The sequence below is a fragment of the Engraulis encrasicolus genome, chromosome 4, assembly GCF_034702125.1.
Source record: "Engraulis encrasicolus isolate BLACKSEA-1 chromosome 4, IST_EnEncr_1.0, whole genome shotgun sequence".
Taxonomy (NCBI): Eukaryota; Metazoa; Chordata; class Actinopteri; order Clupeiformes; family Engraulidae; genus Engraulis; species Engraulis encrasicolus.
In genome coordinates, this window is record NC_085860.1 from 15009190 (window position 1) to 15031348 (window position 22159).

General features: G+C 44.2%; 2 protein-coding genes across 6 annotated transcripts in view; both read left to right on the top strand.

The window, feature by feature from the left end:
* The window catches only part of tp53i11b (tumor protein p53 inducible protein 11b), a 72301-nt gene extending 64935 nt beyond the window's left edge, over nucleotides 1–7366 (top strand). For all 5 annotated transcript variants that reach the window (XM_063196763.1, XM_063196762.1, XM_063196761.1 and 2 more), the window contains 2 exons: nucleotides 5174–5275; nucleotides 6864–7366. In XM_063196763.1, the coding sequence (XP_063052833.1) occupies nucleotides 5174–5275; nucleotides 6864–7000 (239 nt within the window). In that variant the 3' untranslated portion in view covers nucleotides 7001–7366. The remainder of the gene's footprint in view (nucleotides 1–5173; nucleotides 5276–6863) is intronic.
* Nucleotides 7367–12828: 5462 nt separating this feature from the next.
* Nucleotides 12829–22159, top strand: part of cd82b (CD82 molecule b) — a 35946-nt gene continuing 26615 nt past the window's right edge. The window contains exon 1 of the mRNA XM_063196764.1: nucleotides 12829–12965. The gene's annotated coding sequence lies outside the window, so the exon portion shown is untranslated. The remainder of the gene's footprint in view (nucleotides 12966–22159) is intronic.

The window sequence follows — 22159 nt, forward strand, 5'->3', positions numbered from 1 at the left end:
GAGTGCCACCCAAAGATAGTACGATCTGTCTTATTTTCTCTCTCAATTTCTCTGTCTCTCTCTGTCTTCAACACACACACACACACACACACACACACACACACACACACACACACACACACACACACACACACACACACACACACACTGTCTCTTTCTCTTCCGCTCTCTTGGTATCTCTCTGTCTCTCTCTCTCTCCTCTCTCTCACACACGCTTATTCACATATCCTATACAGATGTATTCCATATACAGTAGTCCCTATGAAGGGACACGTGCACAGTAAGATCTCCACTCTTTTGTGTACTGTTCTTTCTCTCTTCTCCTCCCTCATCTCTTCCTCCATCCATCTCCTCTTTCACTCGCTGTCTCTGCCCGTCTTTGTACCCGTTTTGCTCTCTTTCTCTGCCTAGCCATGTGGCGTCTCGTCTTTCACTGTCCAGCTAGTGCGTAATCCTCATCAAAACAAGCCAAGGGCTCTGTGTTCGTGCGTGTGTGTGTATGTTCTTGCGTGAGTGTGTGTGTGTGTGTGTGTGTTCGTAGGTGCGTGTGTGCGTAGGTGCGTGTGTTCGTGCGTGCGTGTGTTCGTACGTGCCTGTGTTTGTGCGTGCGTGTGCGTGTGCGTGTGTGTGCGTGTGCGTGTGTGTGCGTGTGCGTGTGCGTGTGTGTTGTGTTTTGTGTGTGTATGCTTAGTGTAGTAGTGTACCCCCTGAAGCAGACCTTTTGATTTCGGTCTGAATACAATACATAGAGACCAGCCTGACCAGTCTGGCCGGGGGGGCAATAATAATCCCATACACACACAGCGTCATTTCCTTTGCTGCTCATTCAAAACAACCACACAATGTAGTGCTTATGCCTATACTACACCAGCACACAGTGGGCTCTATGCTGTGGGGAGGCGGGAGTGTGATGGAGGGATGTGGGAGGAGGGGGGAGTGTGATGTAGGGATGGTGTGATGGAGGGATGTGGGAGGAGGGGGGAGTGTGATGTAGGGATGAGGGATGGAGGGGTGGAGGGTAGAACTGAGCGTGGGCGGTGAGTAGAATGAGAAGGGTTGGAATCTTCCCTCCAGATGAAAATGCTGTGTGCCGCTCAGTCACTTAATTACACATTAAATCCGGCATCTGTGTGCCAGTGGCCTCAGTCAGACAAAGGACCTGCTCTCTCTCTCTCTTTCCCTTTCTCTCTCTCATTCTCATTCTCTCTCTTTCTCTCTCTCATTCTCTCTCTAGCTCTCTCTCCCTCTCGCTCGCTCTGTTTCACTCACTTTGTCTCTGTATCTCTCTTCCTCTCTTCTCTGTCTCTCTCTCTCTCTCTGACTTACTTGCTTTGTCTCTGTATCTCTCTTCCTCTCCTCTCTCTCTCTCTCAATTCGAAATGATTCGCTTCTTCTTTCAGTCTTTCATTTCATCATTCTTGCACACACGTGCACCCACAGATAGGCGCGCGCAAGTGTGCTTACTATGCATGCATGTGTGTACTGTATGTGTGTGTGCGCGCTTCTGCTTAAATGATGTGTGTGTGTGTGTGTGTGTACTATGCATGCATGTGTGTACTGTATGTGTGTGTGTGTGCGTTTCTACTTAAATTGTGTGTGTGTGTGCGTGTGCGTGCGTGCGTGCGTGCGTGCGTGCGTGCGTGCGTGCGTGCGTGCGTGCGCGCGTGCGCGCGCGCGCGCTTCTACTTAAATGATCTATGTGTGTGCGTATGTGTGTTAGAGAGAGAGGACAGAGGAAAGACTTGTGCATTGAGGCCCATCATTTCCTGCGTCCCTCTCTCTCTCTCTCTCTCTCTCTCTCTCTCTCTCTCTCTCTCTCTCTCTCTCTCTCTCTCTCTCTCTCTCTCTCTGACTGGTGGAGTAGGCACAGTAGGGTGAGGTTATTGCCTGTCTGTAAGCCCACTCTAATTGGCATTGCATGGCTAGTGCTGTGGTGCGGATGGCAGCATTATTCTACAGGCTTTAAGACAGCCGACCGCAACATGCATAGGGAAGGGAAGGAACACACACACACACACACACACACACACACACACACACACACACACACACACACACACACACACACACACACACACACACACACACACACACACACACACACACACACACACACACACACACACAGTTAAAACAACATGCATAGGGAAGGGAAGGAACCCCCAAGTGGGATTTACAGATGAAGGTAAAAGGTTCAGCTGGAGAGAGGATGTGGGTGTGTTTGTGTGCGTGTGTGTGTGTGTGGTGGTGTGTGTGTGTGTGTGTGTGTTTGTGTGTGTGTGTGTGTGGTGGTGGGAGGGGAGGATGTGTGGGTGTGTGGTGGGAGGGGAGGGTGTGTGGGTGTGTGCGTGGCGGTGGGTAGGTGGTAGGGGAGGGGAGGGGAGGTGGGAGGAGAGGTGTCCTTTGTTGTGTAGCCAGAAGCGTCAACATTTCTGACCACCAGTCAGCCTTATCCTCTGTTTCCCCCTCTCCTTCTTTTCTGGGGCTGTTTTTTTCTCCTTCTCTTCCCTATCGTTCAATTGCCATCCTCTTTCTCTTTCCCTTCCTAACTCTCACCCTCTCTGTCTCTTCCTCTCCTGCCTTTGTCTTTCTCTCTCTATCCCACAGTCTCGAGTCTCACACCATCTCTTTCTCACTCTCTGCGTGTCTGCCTGACTAAATGAAACACTCTCACTCTCGCTCACACACATGTGCGCACATAGGCGCACACACACACACACACCCACACGTGCGCACAGGCACACACACATACGTGCGCACAGGCTCACACACACACACACACACACACACACACACACACACAGACACACACACACAGACACACACACACACACACACAGACACAGACACAGACACAGACACAGACACAGACACAGACACAGACACAGACACAGACACAGACACAGACACAGACACAGACACAGACACAGACACAGACACAGACACAGACACAGACACAGACACACACACACACACACACAGCTATTCACACAGCTACAGGCTGCATATTGCACAGCACATACTTTCTAACCCTCGCAGCCCTTTTTCCTCACTCCTGTTTCTCACACCCGGCCTGGCGTTCAGATATAGTAACAATGTGTTCTCTTTTGCACACCACCCACTCTTCGCCCCCGCAGTCACTCACATCTCATCTCCCCCGTGTGTGTGTGTACCTTCGCTTATCCATATTACGACGCCACTGACTCTCCCAAGACACCACTAACTCCCACAGTGCATACTAGAGCCTGCTCGACTTGAGAACCATAGAACAGTACAGTAAAGTAGAGCAGAGATACAACTTTGTTGATCCTAAAGGAAATTAAAGTAGGATATCCCATAGTAAGCACACATTGCACAAGTCCATACATCTACTGTGTGGTGTGATCTACTGTATGTGTAATCCATACATCTAGTGTATGTGGTGTGATCTAGCGTACATGTATGTGTAATCATATGCCAAGACGCTAGAGGGGGCTGTCTATGGGGAATTCCTGTATGTTGCACATTGATGCACCAGTGGTTTATGTTCAGTTCAGTGAATCCACGCAAAACTTGGTCTCGTCATTCTTTATGTTTTAAAGAGCCCAACTCCACAGGGTGTCAGTCCCATCATTCCGTATGTTTTATGAAAGAACCCAACTTGACACTGTACGCACGTCTACATTCCTACATTCCATTTGTTAAAGGAACAGTCCACCCATTTCTGATTTTCACATATTTGCAGTATTTCCAAGCATTATTCATGAACGTGCTTATCATTTTCTTCTCAGTGTTTTCAGTACTTAAATTTATTGGATCAGAATTATTAGCATAGCTTAGCATGATCACTGGAAGTGGATGTGGGCAATAGCATCAAGCCACAAGTGATCACAGGACAGGATTAAATAGCTGTTTTAGAAATGCATTTTAAAGTAGTTTTTAAGTACATTTGAAGATGTTTTGTTTGCCCCCATAGACTTGCATTGCTACGCTTAATTTGGCTATACAGTTTAACTAGGCAATGCAAACACATAGACAACAATGCACATTCATGAATAATGCTTGAAAATACTGCAAATATGTAAAAAAACAAAAAAGGGTTGACTGTTCCTTTTAAAGCTGGTCATGAAAGGGGAAGGAAACAACCAAAAGAAAAGGGAGCCGAGTCGTGAATAGACTATGTAGAGTAGTAAAGAACAGTACTTTTTATTAATCCAGAGGCAAATTAAGGTGTCTGACTGCTTACATATATTCAAGACATAAAAAAAAGACCTAATACACATTGTTGCACATTGCAGTAAAAATATGGCAAAATCTGAGTCTCTCTTGCGCTCTCTCTCTCACACACACACACTTGAGGGTCATTTGAGGGTAAAGATTGCACACATCTGAGGAGAAGTTGCAGGACAAAGGCTGACTGTAAGTTTGGAGTGCGTCTGCACACTTAAAATCCTTTTTGTTTTAATTCCATGGCATTTTGACCATTACCTGCCTTTGACTCCTTGTATTCCTGCCATGGAATAAAAAATCCAAGAAAAAAGGATTTAAAGTGTGCTGTCTCCTCACTCCAAACTTATGTCAACACACACACACACACACACACACACACACACACACACACACACACACACACACACACACACACACACACACACACACACACACACACACACACACACACACACACACACACACACCCTCCGTGCATGAAGCACGCTCAGCGGGCGCGGACACTCGATCAATCTGCTTCGCTGCGTAGGGGGAAAAAACAGGGTGCATCCTCCAGGCAACACAGGAAGAGGAGTAGCAGTAGCGTTATCACAGGGAAGAAGACAACACTACAGCATTCTGATGACAAACTCAGACCTTTTCTGCTACCCCCCACCTCCCCTCCCCTTCCGCAAACCTTGACCTTGGAGAGTTTGTCACAGATCACCTAGTCTTTTCCCATGGCTGTGTGTGTGCGTGAGTGCGTGCGTGCGTGCGTGTGTGTGCGTGCGTGCGTGCGTGTGTGTCCTGGTGTGAGTGTGTACACCCGTGTGTGTGTGTGTGTGTGTGCGTGCATGCGTGCATATTTGTGATTGTCTGTGTGTGTGCGTGCGTGCATGTGTGCTTGTGCGTGTATGATGCCATATTACAGAGGTATTCATAGCCCTGACTGAGCAGTGTGTGTGTTTTTGTGTCCATATTACAGGTCTCTCCCTCATCATGTGGAATGGTCTATACACTATTGAGAAGGTTATTCTTCAGTGGACCCTGCTGAGCGAGGCCTGTTACTTTGCCATCCAGTTTGTAGGTGAGTGGCCACAGGGACATCTCAACGCAACACATTCTAACACACTTTGGTGAAGCACTAATGTGTCAACTCTCCTCTCGGGCTCCTACTACAGTTGGGGTTGAAAATCCCTAGGGCTAACATTGCCCTCTTGTGGTGACTGCTAATACAACAGTTGTTGTGGTATATTATAACAACACTAGGAGAAGGATTACTAGGAGAGTTCATAAGGAGTAAAAATCAGAATGACAGAAAGGTTTTTTTTAACAATTTGCTGATACAGAATGGAGAATTAAATTATTATTTTATATGGTCATCAAAGATTTGTGGTTCTGTTGAAATCATGGAAAAGGAGGGACGTCGGCGATCTACATTGTTATTTGTAGATTTTCTTGATGTGAAAATAATGTGTTACCAGTATGTATAGTATGAATTATGAATGTTCCCTCATTTCCATTTTTTTTCTTTGCTGGTAATACATTGTCAGATGATTTATGTTGCACTTGACAATGAGATGTTACTGCTGTAAGGAACCCGACAGCTATGGTCTCACTTGCTACGTTTACATGAGACATTTAATTCGGAATTAAAGTGGTAGTTCGCTATTTTAGACATTAAGCCCTGTTTGTGTGACTTCTGGGGTGAAGTAGAGATGTTCTCATCACAATTTTGACATTTGGTGCTGAACTGAGCATTTGGGTATTCAAGACTGCAGCCCCCCCACCTTTACATTGACTCCAATAGAGCACTCAAGCAATCGATTATAAAATGGCATTAAACTTTTGTTTGAGAAGACATGGAACTCACCGTGTGGTCAGTGGTAGACAGCGATAAATTGGCCCGAAAATTGCAGCGAAATATGGCTTCTAACTGTTGTTTAGCATTTGGCGGACCTATTTTTCCCCAGACGCCGTTGAATAGCAGTAGACATCCAGCCAGTAGGTAGCGATAGTGTGTTGTTTATGTATACATTAAGGAGCGAGGTAGAACGGCTATCTTTGAGCGGGACTGGCTACAAAAACTACAGCTTGCATACAAACCATAGATAGTAGCGTAAACAAACGCACCCCCATTTCCGGTCGCGCGGAGTAATACTAGTCAAACCAATACAATCAATGAAGGCGGACAATAATGAATATATCTTCTCTGGAAGCGTATTTCGCGGTGATTTTCGAGCCAACGTATCGCTGTCCACCTCTGACCACTCGGTGAGTTTCATGTCTCTGCAAACGAAAGTTCAATGCCATTTTATGATCGATTGCTTGAGTGCTTCATTGGAGTCAATGTAAAGGTGGGGGGGCTGCAGTCTTGAATACCCAAATGCTCCGTTCAGCACCAAATGTCAAAATTGTGATGAGAACATCTCTACTTCACCCCAGAAGTCACACAAACAAGGCTTAATGTCTAAAATAGCGAACTACCACTTTAATTCCCTTTCATTCTGAATAAAGCTAAATTCGGCTTTGAAAACGTCATGTAAACACTTAACAATTCAGAATTAAACGAAAGGTCAAAGTGAACTGGACGGAACTATTTAATTCGCAATTATTAATTCGGAATTAAAAACGTCATGTAACCGTAGTCATTGCCCTCTTTTCCTCCCCTGTAGTAACCTGCGCGACTCTTTTTGAGCTGGGCCTCTTCTCCAACTCTGCCATCCTCCTCCTCCTCAGTCGCCTGCTCTTCCTCACAGTCACCCTGTCCTACTACTACCACTTGGGCCGCCGCAACAGGAAGATGTGCTAGAGGAGAGAGAGAGTGAGAGCGCAAGAGATAGAGCGAGTGAGAGAGAGCGTGTGTGTGAGAGAGAAAACGGGAGCTGGCGCCACACCATGGCCTGCAGGATCACCGCACGGCAACCTCCCCGTGGATGGAAGTTGTCGAACCCTAGAGCTCACCCTCTCCAAGCATCACAATCCAAGTACCCACCAGGACCCCACCACCCACGCCTTGTTGGAAATTAGAATAGCACAGTACACAGCACACAGTACAATCTCCTGCCTTTTTACAACACCTCTGCTCCACTTGGAATGGGGAACAATTGTTTTTGTGTACACACTACACTGCACTACACACAGTAAAATTAAAGTACAAGGTTTTATTTTGACTTGATTTTGGGGGTTGCATTACCATACAGGTACTGTATGTTCCCTCGTTGGTTCTTCTGTCATATATCATATCATTTCATATCAAGAACTGCTGCTGAAGACATAACGCCTGTTTCAGTTGTTGATTGTGTAATCTTAGTGGGATAGTAAAATAGTCTTTATCACATAATGGCATGTTTCACTAACACAGTATAGACTTAACAAGGACAGTGATGATGGGGAACTGTATATTTTTAGATTTGATTGTCTCATTCACAAATATCCCTCCAAACTGTATGTACTCTGGTATAAAGATTTCCCCCGGTCCGTACGCAAACATTCTTTGGTAACACTTTACTTGACGCCGGTGTCATATGCATGTCATTACAGTGTCATAATAGTGTCATGACACAGTCATAGATAAGTCCTAAGCATTAGGTCCATGTTATAAACATTTTATGACTGTTGGCCTTAATTGACATTCAGTTATGGCAAAGACAACTGACATGGACATAATGGTTTATGACGCATGCATAACTGTGTCATGGCACTGTTATGACACTGTAATGACATGCATATGACACCGGCATCAAGTTAAATGTTACCCATTTTTACCCACACCCACACTATTGCCTCATCTCGCCTTCCTTCTACTCACCTCCATCCTCTCCACCACACAGGAGCTAACAGAGCCTGCCATCACCCTCACCACCACACAGGAGCGCACAGCTATCAGGGAACATGTATTTAAGGAACAATCAAATTTTACTGACAAGGGACGGACAGAGGTTTTTTTTTTTTTTTTACCAAATGACCAGTCACAAGACTACAAAATCCTTAACCTTAACAATGCTACAGCGCATCCGTTCCATTGACTTAAACACTACGCGTGCATGCTACAAGCAATGTGACCTGTCTCTCTTGTACCGTGACCTTGAGTAAGGGGTGGGAGGGGACGACGACCCCACCAGCCTGGGTCCTGATCTGTAGGTAGAGAACCTCTTCTGATGTTGAGTCTAAACAGTGATCGGTGACCAGGCATGTACAGTTGTAGCAGACTCTTGTTTGTTGATCAGTTGTAGCACACAGTTGTCTGTTTCCTCCAACTAGAGAGTGTTGCCTTAAACAGAAACTTCTTGGTATAGCTACAGAACGTTCAACTCATGAATCAGTGTCTTCTTTCCAATTCACAGTAGCCATATATACTGCCAATATTGTGATTATCATGGACTGTAAATTGCACAATTGATCTTTTTTTGTTTGGTATTTTATGAATATGAGCTTATTTATTTGGCTGAGTGTGTCTTGAGTGTCTGGAGTCATTATTTTGTATTTTTGGTATGATCTTATGACATGGGTGTGTACAGTTTCTTTTGAACCCATTCCTTTGTTAGTCGACTGCTGCATGTGTAAGGTATACATTCAAGTAGCTTTTGTAGCAGACTTTCAAAGAAACAAATATGTACAGTACAGCAACGTGACTATGAGATGAAGCATGTACGATGACAAATTATAAGTAAATAAAAAATGGCCTGGTTGTGCAGCAATTGGTTGTTTAGAGCTATATGGAAAAAAACTATTCTATGTGCATTTTTGTTTATTTTTCATCACAAACAGTACTCCTTTTGTAAATGTGTGTGGACGTGTTCAAAAAGAATTGTGCACATCCCAATACGCTGTAAAACCCAGTTGTTTCCCAGTTGCAGTAATTCAGCTGCATGATGGTTTTTCATTGTGAATATTGTTTCTTGGGTTGTTTTTTTTTTCTTGCAACATCACATAAAGCACCCCTAACTGATATTTTGACTACTATGAAAAAAATAAAACTTAACAAATTTGAAGAACCTTGTTGCACTAGTAATATTTTGAGTGCGCCTCCAACTAGTCTGGCCTGTCCATAGTAGGAGGAGTGGAGTGGCAAGGAAAGTTTTATTTGTTTAGTGCATTTCATACTCGGATGCAATTCAATGTCCTTCACAAAAAATAGAAAAGTAAAAAGAAAGGAAATCAGAGAGAATCTGAGTCAAAGAAAATTAAAACATCTAATAATTAGAATGTAAAAAAAGCAAAAATGTAAGGTAAGCTGTGCATATTGCAACCACTAGCAGTGTTGGTGCAAGAGAAGATTTGTTTACTGTAATGGCTTCATTGGCAGGCGGTGGCATGGAATATTCCCATATGTGTTTATGCAGGCCTGGGCAGACGCACGCTCGGATTTGTTTATGTGAGACACTGCGTGTGCGTGCGCGTGCGTCTGTGTGTGTGCCTCCGTGTGTGTGTGTGTGCGCGCATGCAGGTTAGGAAATGACAGTGCTCTGACTATTTGTTTCCAGCCATGGCAACCAGAGGGCTACCATTCGTAGTTTACTGCCCAGACTGCTTCAGAGAGCTTCTCTTGTGCCCCGTAAAGCTATGTAGAAACGCCTGGCAGAGCAAATATTGAGCAAAAAGTTGTCTGAGCTTCTTGAAAGGGGACAGCGCTCAGCTCTGCCTTTTTCTTCATGAAGTTTAATTAACCGTGGCCTATCCTACTCTTGCTTTGGCCATATGCGAAACTTCTGAAGGAATGGCAATTAGTGAGCTGTGAACCACCTAACAACTTGGTGTCCAGACTTAGTTGCTGCTTGGCTACACAGATCCAGTGAAGCCCCTTTTTCTTTAATTAGCTCCATTGACGAGAAGCTAGCCGGGAGCGGCATGGAACTCATTTCCTGAAACACACTAATGGGCTCGCTGTCTGATCATGTGCAAAGACTGACTGGATAGTGGATACACAAACTGTTAGAAAGTATTAACAAGCCTTGTTCGTGTACTGTAGTAGACAAAGTGTTGGCATGTTGGTGAAGCACAACAGTTTTTTGGTACTATTCCAAGAACAAGGTTAAGTGATAAACCTGGCTAAATAACCTATAAGAAGTGGAAAACCTGCTTATAGATCGTCGACAGATGTCATTTAGTTAATAAAATGAGGAATCCAGGCTCTTCTATTAAGTGATTTACCACTACCTCAAGGGTAATTTAACCTGGTTTACTACTTAGCCAGGTTCTTGAATACTCGTGTCATTTTAGGCTTATATCACCAGTATTTCGGCCTAAGAGGCACTTGCATAGAGTGAGATGTGGCATTATTTAACACAGTGGATCCCAACCTATGGGTCGGGACCCAGGTAATGGGTCGCCAAAGATCCACAGGGGGTCGCGGAGCCCTCTTGAATTTAAGGGGGGTCCTTTTAAATATATATAGCCCATGTTGAATAAATGGCAAAGCATTTAACTAATATATGCATAGAAGCATCAAAATGTAAGTGCTACATTAAACATTTATTCTATATTTGACCAAAGACAAATTGAGGAATAAAATAACTAAAATGAGTTTTTGCAGGAAACAGAGGGTATCCTGTGACTCCCTCTTGTGCGGAAGCTCGCGTGGTTGGGTCACCAAAGCTTACAACAGTAAAAACATGGGTCCCTGAAGTAAAAGGTTGGGAACCACTGCATTTAACACATCGAATCCCTACAAGTATGCTGTTGGAAGTTCTGATTTGACTCTACTTCAATTCATGTGTTCCTATTTGTGTATTTGTAAATATTGTACTAAAGAGATTGTAGTTGTCTAGCACTTGTTTCCAAATAAAGATATCACATCAGCTTATGGGGCCTGTTTGGAGATATGAAAATGTGATATTGTTTCTCTTTGTGGTAGATGTTTCTGCAGTGTATATAACCTGATGCTATTAGGGGTGTCTATCCAACTTGTGTTTGTTTTCATTGTTATATAGTCATCATTTCACAATATATGGAGTTAAACCCAAAATGACATTTGCTTTTGCTGGCCTCCAAAAAGTGCATATCAATGCAAGTGCATCTATTGTCCTGCAGGTGGCAGTGTAGTGTCATCATGAACCCCTAACTACTTTCCCCATTTTACTTTTATTTGAAAGAATAGCCTGTCCCTCCCTCCACCACTCTTAGACAAACACTGCCAGACATCTTTGTTCAGTGTTATGTAATACTATAACGTCCCTGATGAAAAACAGCAGAGGATAGACATAAAGTTGAGAAATACTTGGGCAGCTTGTGCATAGTAATAACCCTTGGTGAGTAACTTGGGATTAGTTAGCCTTTTTTACCCTTACCAACATTCCTCTGCATACAAAGTCCTCCTTCATGCCACACAGGGCTTCTTTAACACTGAGTCACTTCAGGCCTGATGCTGTGCTGTAATTCGCATGGACTGCCCCCTGAATGAAATGTGTTTACGTTTGACTACTCTGTAGGCCCGGAGGGAATATGGTGGTGGTGGGACTAGTCGTGTAACGAGGCTCTATATGTGCCGTGCTGTGCCTCAGATTTGTTTTTCTTTTTCTCAAGCAAATGAAACGTGTGAGGGAACGCAGTGACCTTTTACATTCCTCCTCTTATTAGGGCATTCACATTCAATTTGAGGAGCTAAAAATAAATCCAAATCAGTGTGCCTGATGTGCACTGTGGGGTTAGCTTCCGGCTCGCCGTCTACATCCCAGTCCCCAACTCAACTTTAACAGGAGACAGGATAAAAGATAATCTGATGTCAGATGAGCAACTGTCATGTAACAACAACCTGAGGCCCAAAAGTTGCTACGCTTGCTGCATCACAAGTGTCTCTGACTGCACTGGTTTAACGTCCTTAACATTATCAGTCATCGCTCTCTAATCATAATCTAAACGTGCTACCAGAGTTTCATAAAGCAGTTATCAAAACATGTCTAGACAAGTCTAGCCATTCTTGTCACCACCACATTTCTAAATGGCTATTAGATGAGCAAGTCAAGACTGATTGTAAGTAAGTGTCACAGGTTGCTGTTTGGAGTCTCTGAGTCAGTCAAGGCGTTGGCCTTTAAGGTTTAGTTTAGCACACATTAGATTACAAAGGCACCTCAGCCAATATAAACAGAAAGAACAATGTACTTTGTTCTGATTTGGATGTGGGATACATCTATGGCATGCAGTAGTCTAGGTCTGTTATTTTAATATTTTTTGGTTATTTGTTTGGCAACTTAAAGCTTATAGTAGGCTATTTGTATTTTCCACTTAATAAATTATTATATTGAGGGACCCAGATATGTTGCCAATAGCTGACCAAGCTGACACATATGGCGCCCATTCTTTGAACAGATGTGTTTCTCTGAATATGATTATCTATTAAAAATGTGGGAGGTCATTTTTTGTTTGTGTATTGAACTTGTCATCAGGCTCAATTTCATGCCCGAATGAAATCCCACAGTTTATTCAGAATACATTTGATTGATTTCAGGCTCCAAACAATTCAACCATAGCATTGTATAATTTTCATTTAGTTTGTTATAAAGTAACTTAAAAAATAAATTTGCTGGCAGATCACAGGCCTACTGCTCTCATTTATCTCTCAAGCAGCATGTGAACTACACTGCAATAGCCTAGAACTGCCGCTGGGGCGTTAAAGGGTTAACTCGTGCGGAGGGGGAGGAAGAGGGCAGTACGCGGGGGCCAGACGCTTTCCCATGCTTTTGCTTCGTGTGTAATCCCTACAGTCATACAAGCACTTTGAGGCAGAAAGAAGGCTGAAGAATACTGCCAAAGTTTTCTTCCTGTTTTAGTTAACAAAGGTAAGTAGCCTACGGCATGTTTACTTCCTTTCTTTAAATAGGCATCTTGAGAAGTATCAGTTTATCGCTGCTAAGATGAATGTTGTACCTCTTTGTAAGATGGTGCCGCTGTAAAACTTGTTGCAAGTGGCTGAACTGTACAAAAAGTTAGGCTAGCTCGCGAACCGAACGTCTAGCAAGTAATATTTCAACTACTTTCAAATCACAACGTTGTCTGTGACGAAGGTGTAACGCACCCTTGTTTGGTTATCCTTTTCGGCCCGAATGTATTTTTTTTTTTGCTTTCAAAGTAGGCTACTTGGTGAAGCATGAAATGACCATGCTTTGGGTAGGGTTAACGTTATCAGCCAATCTCAGTGCAGGTGCCAAACCCTGTTGCGTTACATACTGGGGCTACTGTCAGTGAGACATTACGTTGACTGTTGTAAAATTGCGAATTGTTTCAAAAACGCTTAACCAGCGATGTAATTCCCCAGATGTCACTGAAGGGTTTACCTTTTGAATGAACGCGAAACGTCAGCAGATTGATGAAAATAAAAGTTGGCTTCCGTTCAGTGGGCGTTATGTGTGCATTGGCACAAGTGCAGTGTGCCATGCTAACTTTACCCCCAGCTTGACTAATATAAAGCCTCTCAAACAGACAGGGTTTGCTAATGAAACTTTGCAAAGTACCCACAAAGCATTAGACAATCAAGTTAAGCTGTTGAGTTTTTGTAGTCATATGTTTTTGTTAAGTAAGCACAGGTGACTTTTCCAATAAGCTACCCATTTGATTGGCTCATTGAGTTTATCTGTCAGCTGTCTTGTCCCACTCACCAACCCGGCAGTCATGGATGTTCATGGCTATCTTTCATTTCCTGTGCTTTACTCAGAATGGAAGTGTGTGTGGGTGTGTCTGTATTTTTCTTTTGCAAAGAGGGCATCTATGCTGCCCCTGTGGAAAAACTTCACAATTCCCAGGGATTCAGACATTGCTTGATCATTGCGTGATTTCATTCAGGGAATCTCCCTGTTGTCTACTTTTGGTTTCCTTTTGACTTTGGCAGTGAAAGTGACCCCCTTTTCCCCTTGGTGGGGAGGGACTGGTAGGTAGGCTTCAGTTATCAAAACATCTCCAAAGAAAGTCCCTGATGAGGTGGCAATTCTGTCTTTTACCTTAGTTTGCGCAGTCTGCCTGTCATTTTCATTTGCAGGCTATCGTTGTATAATCCTTCTTTTCTGTCCGCCTTTTGTTAACTTTTCTCTTTGCTCCCCACTTTGTTTGAATACGGTGACTTTTCTGTGCCCACGTCACGTGGCTCAGCTTTCTCTCTCCTCTCCTATTGAATCTGAACTGATATAAATAGAGAGAGGGGGAAAAGGATGCCGCGATGTCACTGTGAAGCCTAGCATATGGTCACTTGCCCCCTCTCACTTTTTTGAAAAAAGTATCGAAAGGAGGGGCTAAAAAAAAATTCAATGGGCAGCAGAAGGATGGCGTAAAGCTTGGGCATGTCTCACCTGCTGTCGCCCGATTAGCGCCTCCCACCCCCACCCCACAGACACACGCCCCATGCTGAATGGCCTCACGGTCCCCTCCAGATCCTTCCGTGCCCAAACAAAAAGCCTAATCTGGGGAATCTTGTTTGTGACCCTCCTCCAGCCCACCACAGTCCACCCTAACCCCCCAGCTAAAGCCTCCTCCACTAAGGCTAAAGAGATGCTCCATTTGTGGCTCCGTCTCAAGCACTTGGCTGACATCTTGTCTACATTTCTGTGATTTTCTAGGACAAGAAAGTGCTCCCCTTCTTTTTTTCTTGTTGCAGTGAACATGCAGTGCTGATTCACAGGCGGGTGTGTGTGACATGCCATGAGGCCACAGCGGGCCACTTTGATTTGGGGGTGACTGACTGGCAAGCTGTGTCTGTTGTGTCCTAATCAGTCGCACCACCAGTAGACCGACCTCGCTCATCCGCAGTCGGACCCCCTCGTCCACACGGAGCCCTAGCCCGCAGTGGCCTGACCTTGTTTTGGAGCCGTGTGTGTGTGTGTCTGTGTGTGTGTGTGAGAGTGTGAGTGAGAGAGGAGAGTAGGAAAGGAGGGGGGTGACTGACTGGCTGGCTTTAGTGACAAGGCTACGGAGGATTTGGGGGAGGGGAGTTGAGAGTGAGGGGTTGGTGGTGGTGGTGTGTTTGGGTGGGGGTCGGATTCAGGAAGAGGGAAGCGTGAGAGTGTTTATCCTATCCGGCGAGCTATAGGCTGCTGCGGAGGAACATGGGGCATGAGCACACAGCACAGTGTGTACATTTGTTGCTATAAGACTCTTTGGAGAGAGCAGCAATCATGCCTACAGTGTGACCTATCAATCCCAGCTGTTTAGTACGTCATGCCAGAGGGGAAGATACCGCACACTCTTGTCCATCATGCTGAATTTTATTTAACAAATGACATTTCAGCCAGTGTGGCTTTTCTCAACTTGATATCTTCGCCTCTAAAATGAATAAGTGCCTGCTACCTGCACCTCAAAACCTCTGGTGTGCGTTGGCTTTCTCTTCCAAAAACAGTACATCATGCCGCCACACCACCCTCCCCTGAAGACAACTTGTAGGCTGTGTCTATGTGGATGAGATGGACCAGTTAACTGACACACACACACACACACACACACACACACACACACACACACACACACACACACACACACACACACACACACACACACACACACACACACACACACACACACACACACACACACACACACGCCTTCCATTTATTTATCTTTTGAGGAGACAAAACACAAATAATTTTACTCCATTATAAACCTATAATGAGATGTAAAAAAAGTAATCTTGAAACTTCCACATCCTAGTTTTTGTCCTAGGAACAAGACCAAAGTAGCATAGGAAGGAAGAAATCCTGATTGAAGCTGCCTGTTTTCCCCTTGTCGCGTGTATGGGCCATCCTGTGTTTTATATAACAATTGTCAAGACCCTCGGCTGTTTCGTGTGTGTCATGCCACCCTCCTCCTCTGAAGTCGTGTGAGTTGTGGTGGCTGGCTGTGTGGACGGGGCATCCTGTGTGTTAAAATTGTCAAGACCTTAGGACTGTCAAGAAATCCTGGTTGAAGTGGACTTTTTCCCCCCTTGTCCTCATACAGTATGTGTGGATGGGCGGCTAGCCTGTGTTGTGTCGTGTTGTGTGTGTGCGTTGTAATTGTGAAGACCCCGGGCTGTCTGATGGAACCCATCTGGCTTCTAATTACTACAACGGCCCCTTCCCATCCCATCCCATCCCATCCCATCTCATCCCCAGTGTCCCTTTACTACTTGAACTGATTAGGACAGGGACTTCCTCAAACTCATTCTGTTATCCTGGATTATGTTTCATCTCCTCTGACCATCTAGTAAGTGAAGAAGCATCATTGGGAAAGCAGACCCAAGTTTTTTAGAGGTGCTTTCTTTCTTTCTTTCTTTCTTTCTTTCTTTCTTTCTTTCTTTCTTTCTTTCTTTCTTTCTTTCTTTCTTTCTTTCTTTCTTTCTTTCTTTCTTTCTTTCTTTCTTTCTTTCTTTCTTTCTTTCTTTCTTTCTTTCTTTCTTTCTTTCTTTCTTTCTTTCTTTCTTTCTTTCTTTCTTTCTTTCTTTCTTTCTTTCTTTCTTTCTCTTTTCAGGGCTGTTGTTAAGCTCACTTTTGGGTGTGTTCAGATTCCCTTTTGTCCCCTCTCCTCTCTAAAAGGGCCTAGGAGAAGGCACCCTTTGTTTGGTGTGTTTTTGGAGTGTATGGGGTGCGTGTGTGAGCAGTGGAGTGTAGTAACGTACCGTTAACTTGGGGTTAGGGTGGATCCGAGGAGGAGGAGGAGAGGTGGGGGGGTGAGGGCAGATCCTCAGTGGGGAGGAGGAGGGGTCTATTTTGGGGTTAAAAGGGGGGTACAACTGCCTTTGGCTCTTGTGTGAAAACCTCGCCACAGTCCTAGGCCGTGGGAAAAAAAGTCTAACTGTGTGTGATTAGGGTACCTAGCTCTCTTTTGGGTGTAAAATTAAACCTGCTTTTCATATCACAACACACACATGCATGGGAAATTGGGATTAGACAAATATTACTAGCCGAGCAGCCAGTCAAGTCGTTTTATTTGTTTTAAAACTATGCATTGATCTTGACCTCCCTCTGTCCAAGTCATTATGTGCAGTTGAATGATCCATTCTATAGGCGGCCTCATAATGTGTCACTAATGGCTTGGCGTTGTTGCATTCCACATTCCACATTCCATGTATGGTCTCTCTTTAATCGAGTTCATTTCCATGTGGCTCTCATCATCAGTTTGCTTAGATTCTCTTCAAAGGAACAGAAACACTGTTGACAGAGAGAGAGGGGGAAGTGACAAGTCTGTAGAGGGAACTTTGACCCTGTTTTTTTTTTCTGCCGTTGTGACCAGCTGTATATGTGTGCTGTGACTGTCACCTGGTCCCGTGCTCTGTTCAACTAAGGTCCTACTATCTTAGCCAGATAGCACCAGAACACCACATGATTCTGTTGCCAGAGCTTGAGGGCTTCCTTTGTCGTAAGACTCGGAGGAAGTAGAACACACAACACAGTACTGAATATGATCTATTTTTTTGTTTTAGCCATGTACAGAGATGAACACACACACTACACTAACGCACTTTACACACACACACACACACACACACACACACACACACACACACACACACACACACACACACACACACACACACACACACACACAGCTTAACGTGGAGTTTTTAAGCTTCGGATCCAAAGTCCTGTTGTTCCCCAAATTTCTGTTTATCATTATTCAGGAATGCCAGCAACGCTGCTCCAAATAAAATGGCTGCTATTGGGAACGCAGTGGGAGGTAAAGCGGAGCTCTTTAAAAAAAAAAAAAAAAGGCCCCTTCAGGAGGATGGAGTCTCCACTGTGTCTGTGTAGTGTGTACAGACTTACTTGGGCAAATTACACACCTACAGTATGTTTGCTACAGAAACACAGGTCTTGTGTTGTGTTGTGCTCTCCTCCTTGGCCGACTCTATTTATTGCGTTGGTATTGGTGGTTTCCCTTTCCGCAGAGACCCAAGAGCTCCCCCAGCTTGCCAGGTGCCCAAACTGAAATCATCTTGAGTCCGTAATTTAAACTGTATGTTCTCTGCTTGGCAGAAGTCATTTTTTTCCAGTATGTTACAAACAACCGCATTCCACTCTGCAGCTACGTGTTTGGATGCTTCATGGTAGTGGCAGCCAGAACGCTTGTTTTGCATTTAGTTGTGCTGACTGTTGCCTATTTTGTGGAGTCCTGTTCATCAACAACGCCGGTTATACTAACTCAGCACATGTAAGTCCAGTTTTACCTAGACTAGCCTAGCGCCAGTCTGCTTTCGCTACTATTATGCACACTACCATTTGAAAGTTCAGTTCTGTTATTTAGTCATTTGGCATACAAAGAAAATGGGTAGGCCACATCCGTTATCCACACAAACGCACACATACACATACCCAAATAATCATAATAATGACAAAGGTGATCTTATGTGTGAGTGCTGGGAACTCGGCTAAGTTGACATGTTCCAACAAAGCTGTGCTCCAGTGTTCCAAGCTTTGCGTGTGTGTGTGCTGTTAGGCCAGTGCTCAGAGTAATGAATAGCCTAGTGGTGCAGCAGGCTTTGAATGCAGTGAGCCCTTGGCTGGGGTTGGCCCCGGTCGGTGACGTGGCATCCCGGCCCGCCCGGCCTTGCTAAAGGACAGAGGGCTGGGCACCACCTGCCCAGTCACACAGACTCTAGAGCTGTGCTTGATATTCCAGAGGTGCTCACTCCCTCAGGACTGACATCAGCAGCCAGCCTGACGTTGTTTAGAACTCCGCACAAACACCCCAGCTACACACACACACACACACACACACTCTGCCCCCCTCACCACAGGGCCTTTGATTTTTTCCCCAGTACACTACAACACAACAGTCTCCATGATATGATCTACAGGCAAGTTAGTGTGCTCTTGTAGTGGTTCATTTGAGGCTCCAAAAGACCATAAACAGGACTGTAAAAAGAGGCTGTAAGTTATGTGTTGCTGAGGTCTGCTTCGGGTCCTCTCCTCTCACAGAGACCTATCAGGGTTCCCACACGTCCTGGAAAACCTGGAAAACCTGGAAATTTAGAGATATGTTTTCAAGTCCTTGAATGTCCTGGAAATTCACCAAATGTCCTGGGAAAAAATATTTTGTCCTGGATTTTTTTTCCTTCAACATTTTCCCAATTTTGTTTGTGGTATAATTTTTACTCTTGTCCGAGTCTAGACATGACGATTGAATTTATATCCACCTATTGAATACATTATTGTCCACACACACACGCACAGTTTGGTCAGGTTGCCATCTTTGATTGCACTTATACACAGTCATATTCTTTGACTCAGTGTTGCCAAAAGTCGCTACAAGTCGCTAGTTGGCTTGCTGAAAAGTCGCTAGATGATATGATGGCGTTATATATCTCTCGAAAACATGCCTAAGGTCATAATAGGCCTACAAATAGGCAGTGCTAGCACTTACTTACAAAAAATTGTAGTGCTATCTTTTTTTGGAGATCAGAGCATATCTGCAGCCCTGCTTAATCGTAGGAAATGCTTCTGACAGCAGCTCAGCGTCACTGAGGTGCTGTTTCCACGTAGCTGGATTTCTCCTGCTTGTATTGGTTTTGCATTGGTTTTGGTCTTCCGTTTCCACGTAGCAGATATTTAAAATCCAGGTATAAAAAGCAGGAGAAAAAAATATCCTGTTTAGGGGGCTGAAACGCATTTGTTACAATGGAGGATTTTTTTTATCCACATGTTGCATTTACACCTAGCAGGAGAAAAAAATACTCTGCTAAAAAATATCCTGCTACGTGGAAGCAGCACCTGAAAAGACATGTTTTACCAAAAAGTTGCTAAATGTGGATTTTAGTCGCCAAAAGGTTAAAGGTTAAAAGGTTAAAATGAACCATTGCATCTATTGTTTAATTTATTACTTGTCCCCTGTCGGTGTGTCGCTGTGTATGCCCAAATTGTGGGTTCGACGGAGAAAACATCCGTCCTGAATTACCAAAAAATGGTCCTGGAAATGTCCTGGAAATGTCCTGGAAAATGATTTTTAAATAAGTGTGGGAACCCTGCCTATGCTTAGCTGTATGTGTGAGTGGGTGACAACAACAGTCAGCTTGACCACAGTCCACAACAGCCTCTTCTCCTCTCTTCTCTTGTGGCCGCAATAACAGGCTTCAGTTCTTCAGAAGCCACCTCCCGTCGCTGTGTCATCCACGGGTCTGTCTTTGGTTAATTTGGTCGATAAAAATATCACACGCCACCAGTTGCCTATAGGCCAGACGTACAGAAACAGACAGGCTGCAACTGAACGTCGAGGTTGCTGAACCTCATCAGGGATTGTTTTTCGATTGGTTGCGTCGCGCACATCCAAAGTGATTTTTTTTTTTGCAGATGCACAGTGAAAATGGTAGGTCCTCAGCCTAGGGCCCCAGACCATCTTAATCAGGCCCTGCTCACAGGCTATATGCTTAGGCTGTATATGCGAGTGGGTGACGACAAGCGTCATCTTGACCACAGGCTTGAGTTCTTCAGAATTCACCTCCCCTTTACTCCCCTCCTCCCAGTGTCATCAACGAGTCTGTCTTGGTTAATTTGGTCGATAAAAATATCACATGCACACAGATGTTCACACGCCACCAGTTGCCTATAGCAGTGTTTCACAACCAGGGGTACGCGTACCACTAGGGGTACGCGAGCACACTGCAGGGGGTACTTGGAACATTTTTAAATTTAACAAATATATGGAGCTTAGTTACATTGGGATGGAGAAAGCGATATAGAACTTGACTTAGGGGGTACTCATGGCACAACAAAAAGGCTTGGGGGTACACAAGACAAAAAAGGTTGGGAAACACTGGCCTATAGGCCAGACGTACAGCAACAGACAGGCTGCAACTGGACCTCGAGGTTGCTAGCTACAGTGCTCTGGTGAACCTCAGCAGGGATTGTTTTTCAATAGGTTGCGCACACATCCAAAGTGGCTTTTTGCAGGTGCACAGTGAAAAGGGTAGGTTTAGTTTATTTAGTTTAGTTCTACAGGGACCATGCACAATAGTCATTGTTTACAAAAGTAAAAAGATGTCTTGAATGCCAGGTTGTAGCTAATACAATTTCCATCTGCCGTCTACTCTGCACGCCGCAAATTGCGCTCCAAAAATGAAACTTTATTTAAATAAAAAAAGAACAGGGCCTCAGCAGGGGACTTGCGACGCCTTTCATGGCTCTAGTGTAATACTGAAGCACGAAGGCCTTTATGTTACAATAACAAAAGTGTGCAGGATGCAGCCTCCTTCTGAAAACAAACAGATTAAAAGGTCCTGCTGTGAGATGATGAAAAGCCGAGCCAACGGCAGGTTCACTCTGCCCGCCAGCTCCCCTGTAGCCAGACAATGAAACGATGTAAGTTCAGGACACACACACACAGACACACACACACAATGGTGTCTGTAATCATCTTTTTGACAGATGAGCAGAATCATAACAATTGCCACAGCAGCCAGCCGCCACAACCCACCACATATAATTGTTTTGTTTATGGGGATGTCTTAATCTCTGTGTTTGGAGTTCATCAAAAAATGCGGAGAGGAAATAAATAACCGAGTGTGGATTTCCTGTTGGGTTGGTTAGCAAAACACACATGTGTCCCGCAGTAGTTACTGTGAGATTTAATACAAACAATACTATTGTGTAGGAAGGAGGTGTAATATTTATGATGAATTTTTATGTTGTCTGGAACTGGGAGGTTGTTAAAATAATGCGCATTGTACAGTAAGGATATTGCAAGACAAAGCAACGATGGTAACGAATAACAATTATGTCAAAATAATAAAGTAATGGTAATATCCTGCTGTCTTTGTAACCTATATGTTATTAAGAAGTCTAACATGGCCTGGTTGTCAGAATGTATAAACTTGGGCTTAAAATTTAGGAGAAAACAGTAGGATGGAATATTGTCATACAAATAATTACAACACAGTTATGATATCATCACAGATCACTACTGTTTATTGCTACAAACCAGAAGTCACACTCGTAATAGCTGTTCTTACAGTAGCTCCCTCATGAGCAAGATCATGTCTAACAGGAATGTTAACCGTGTGACTGCGGTGGAAGTTGATAAT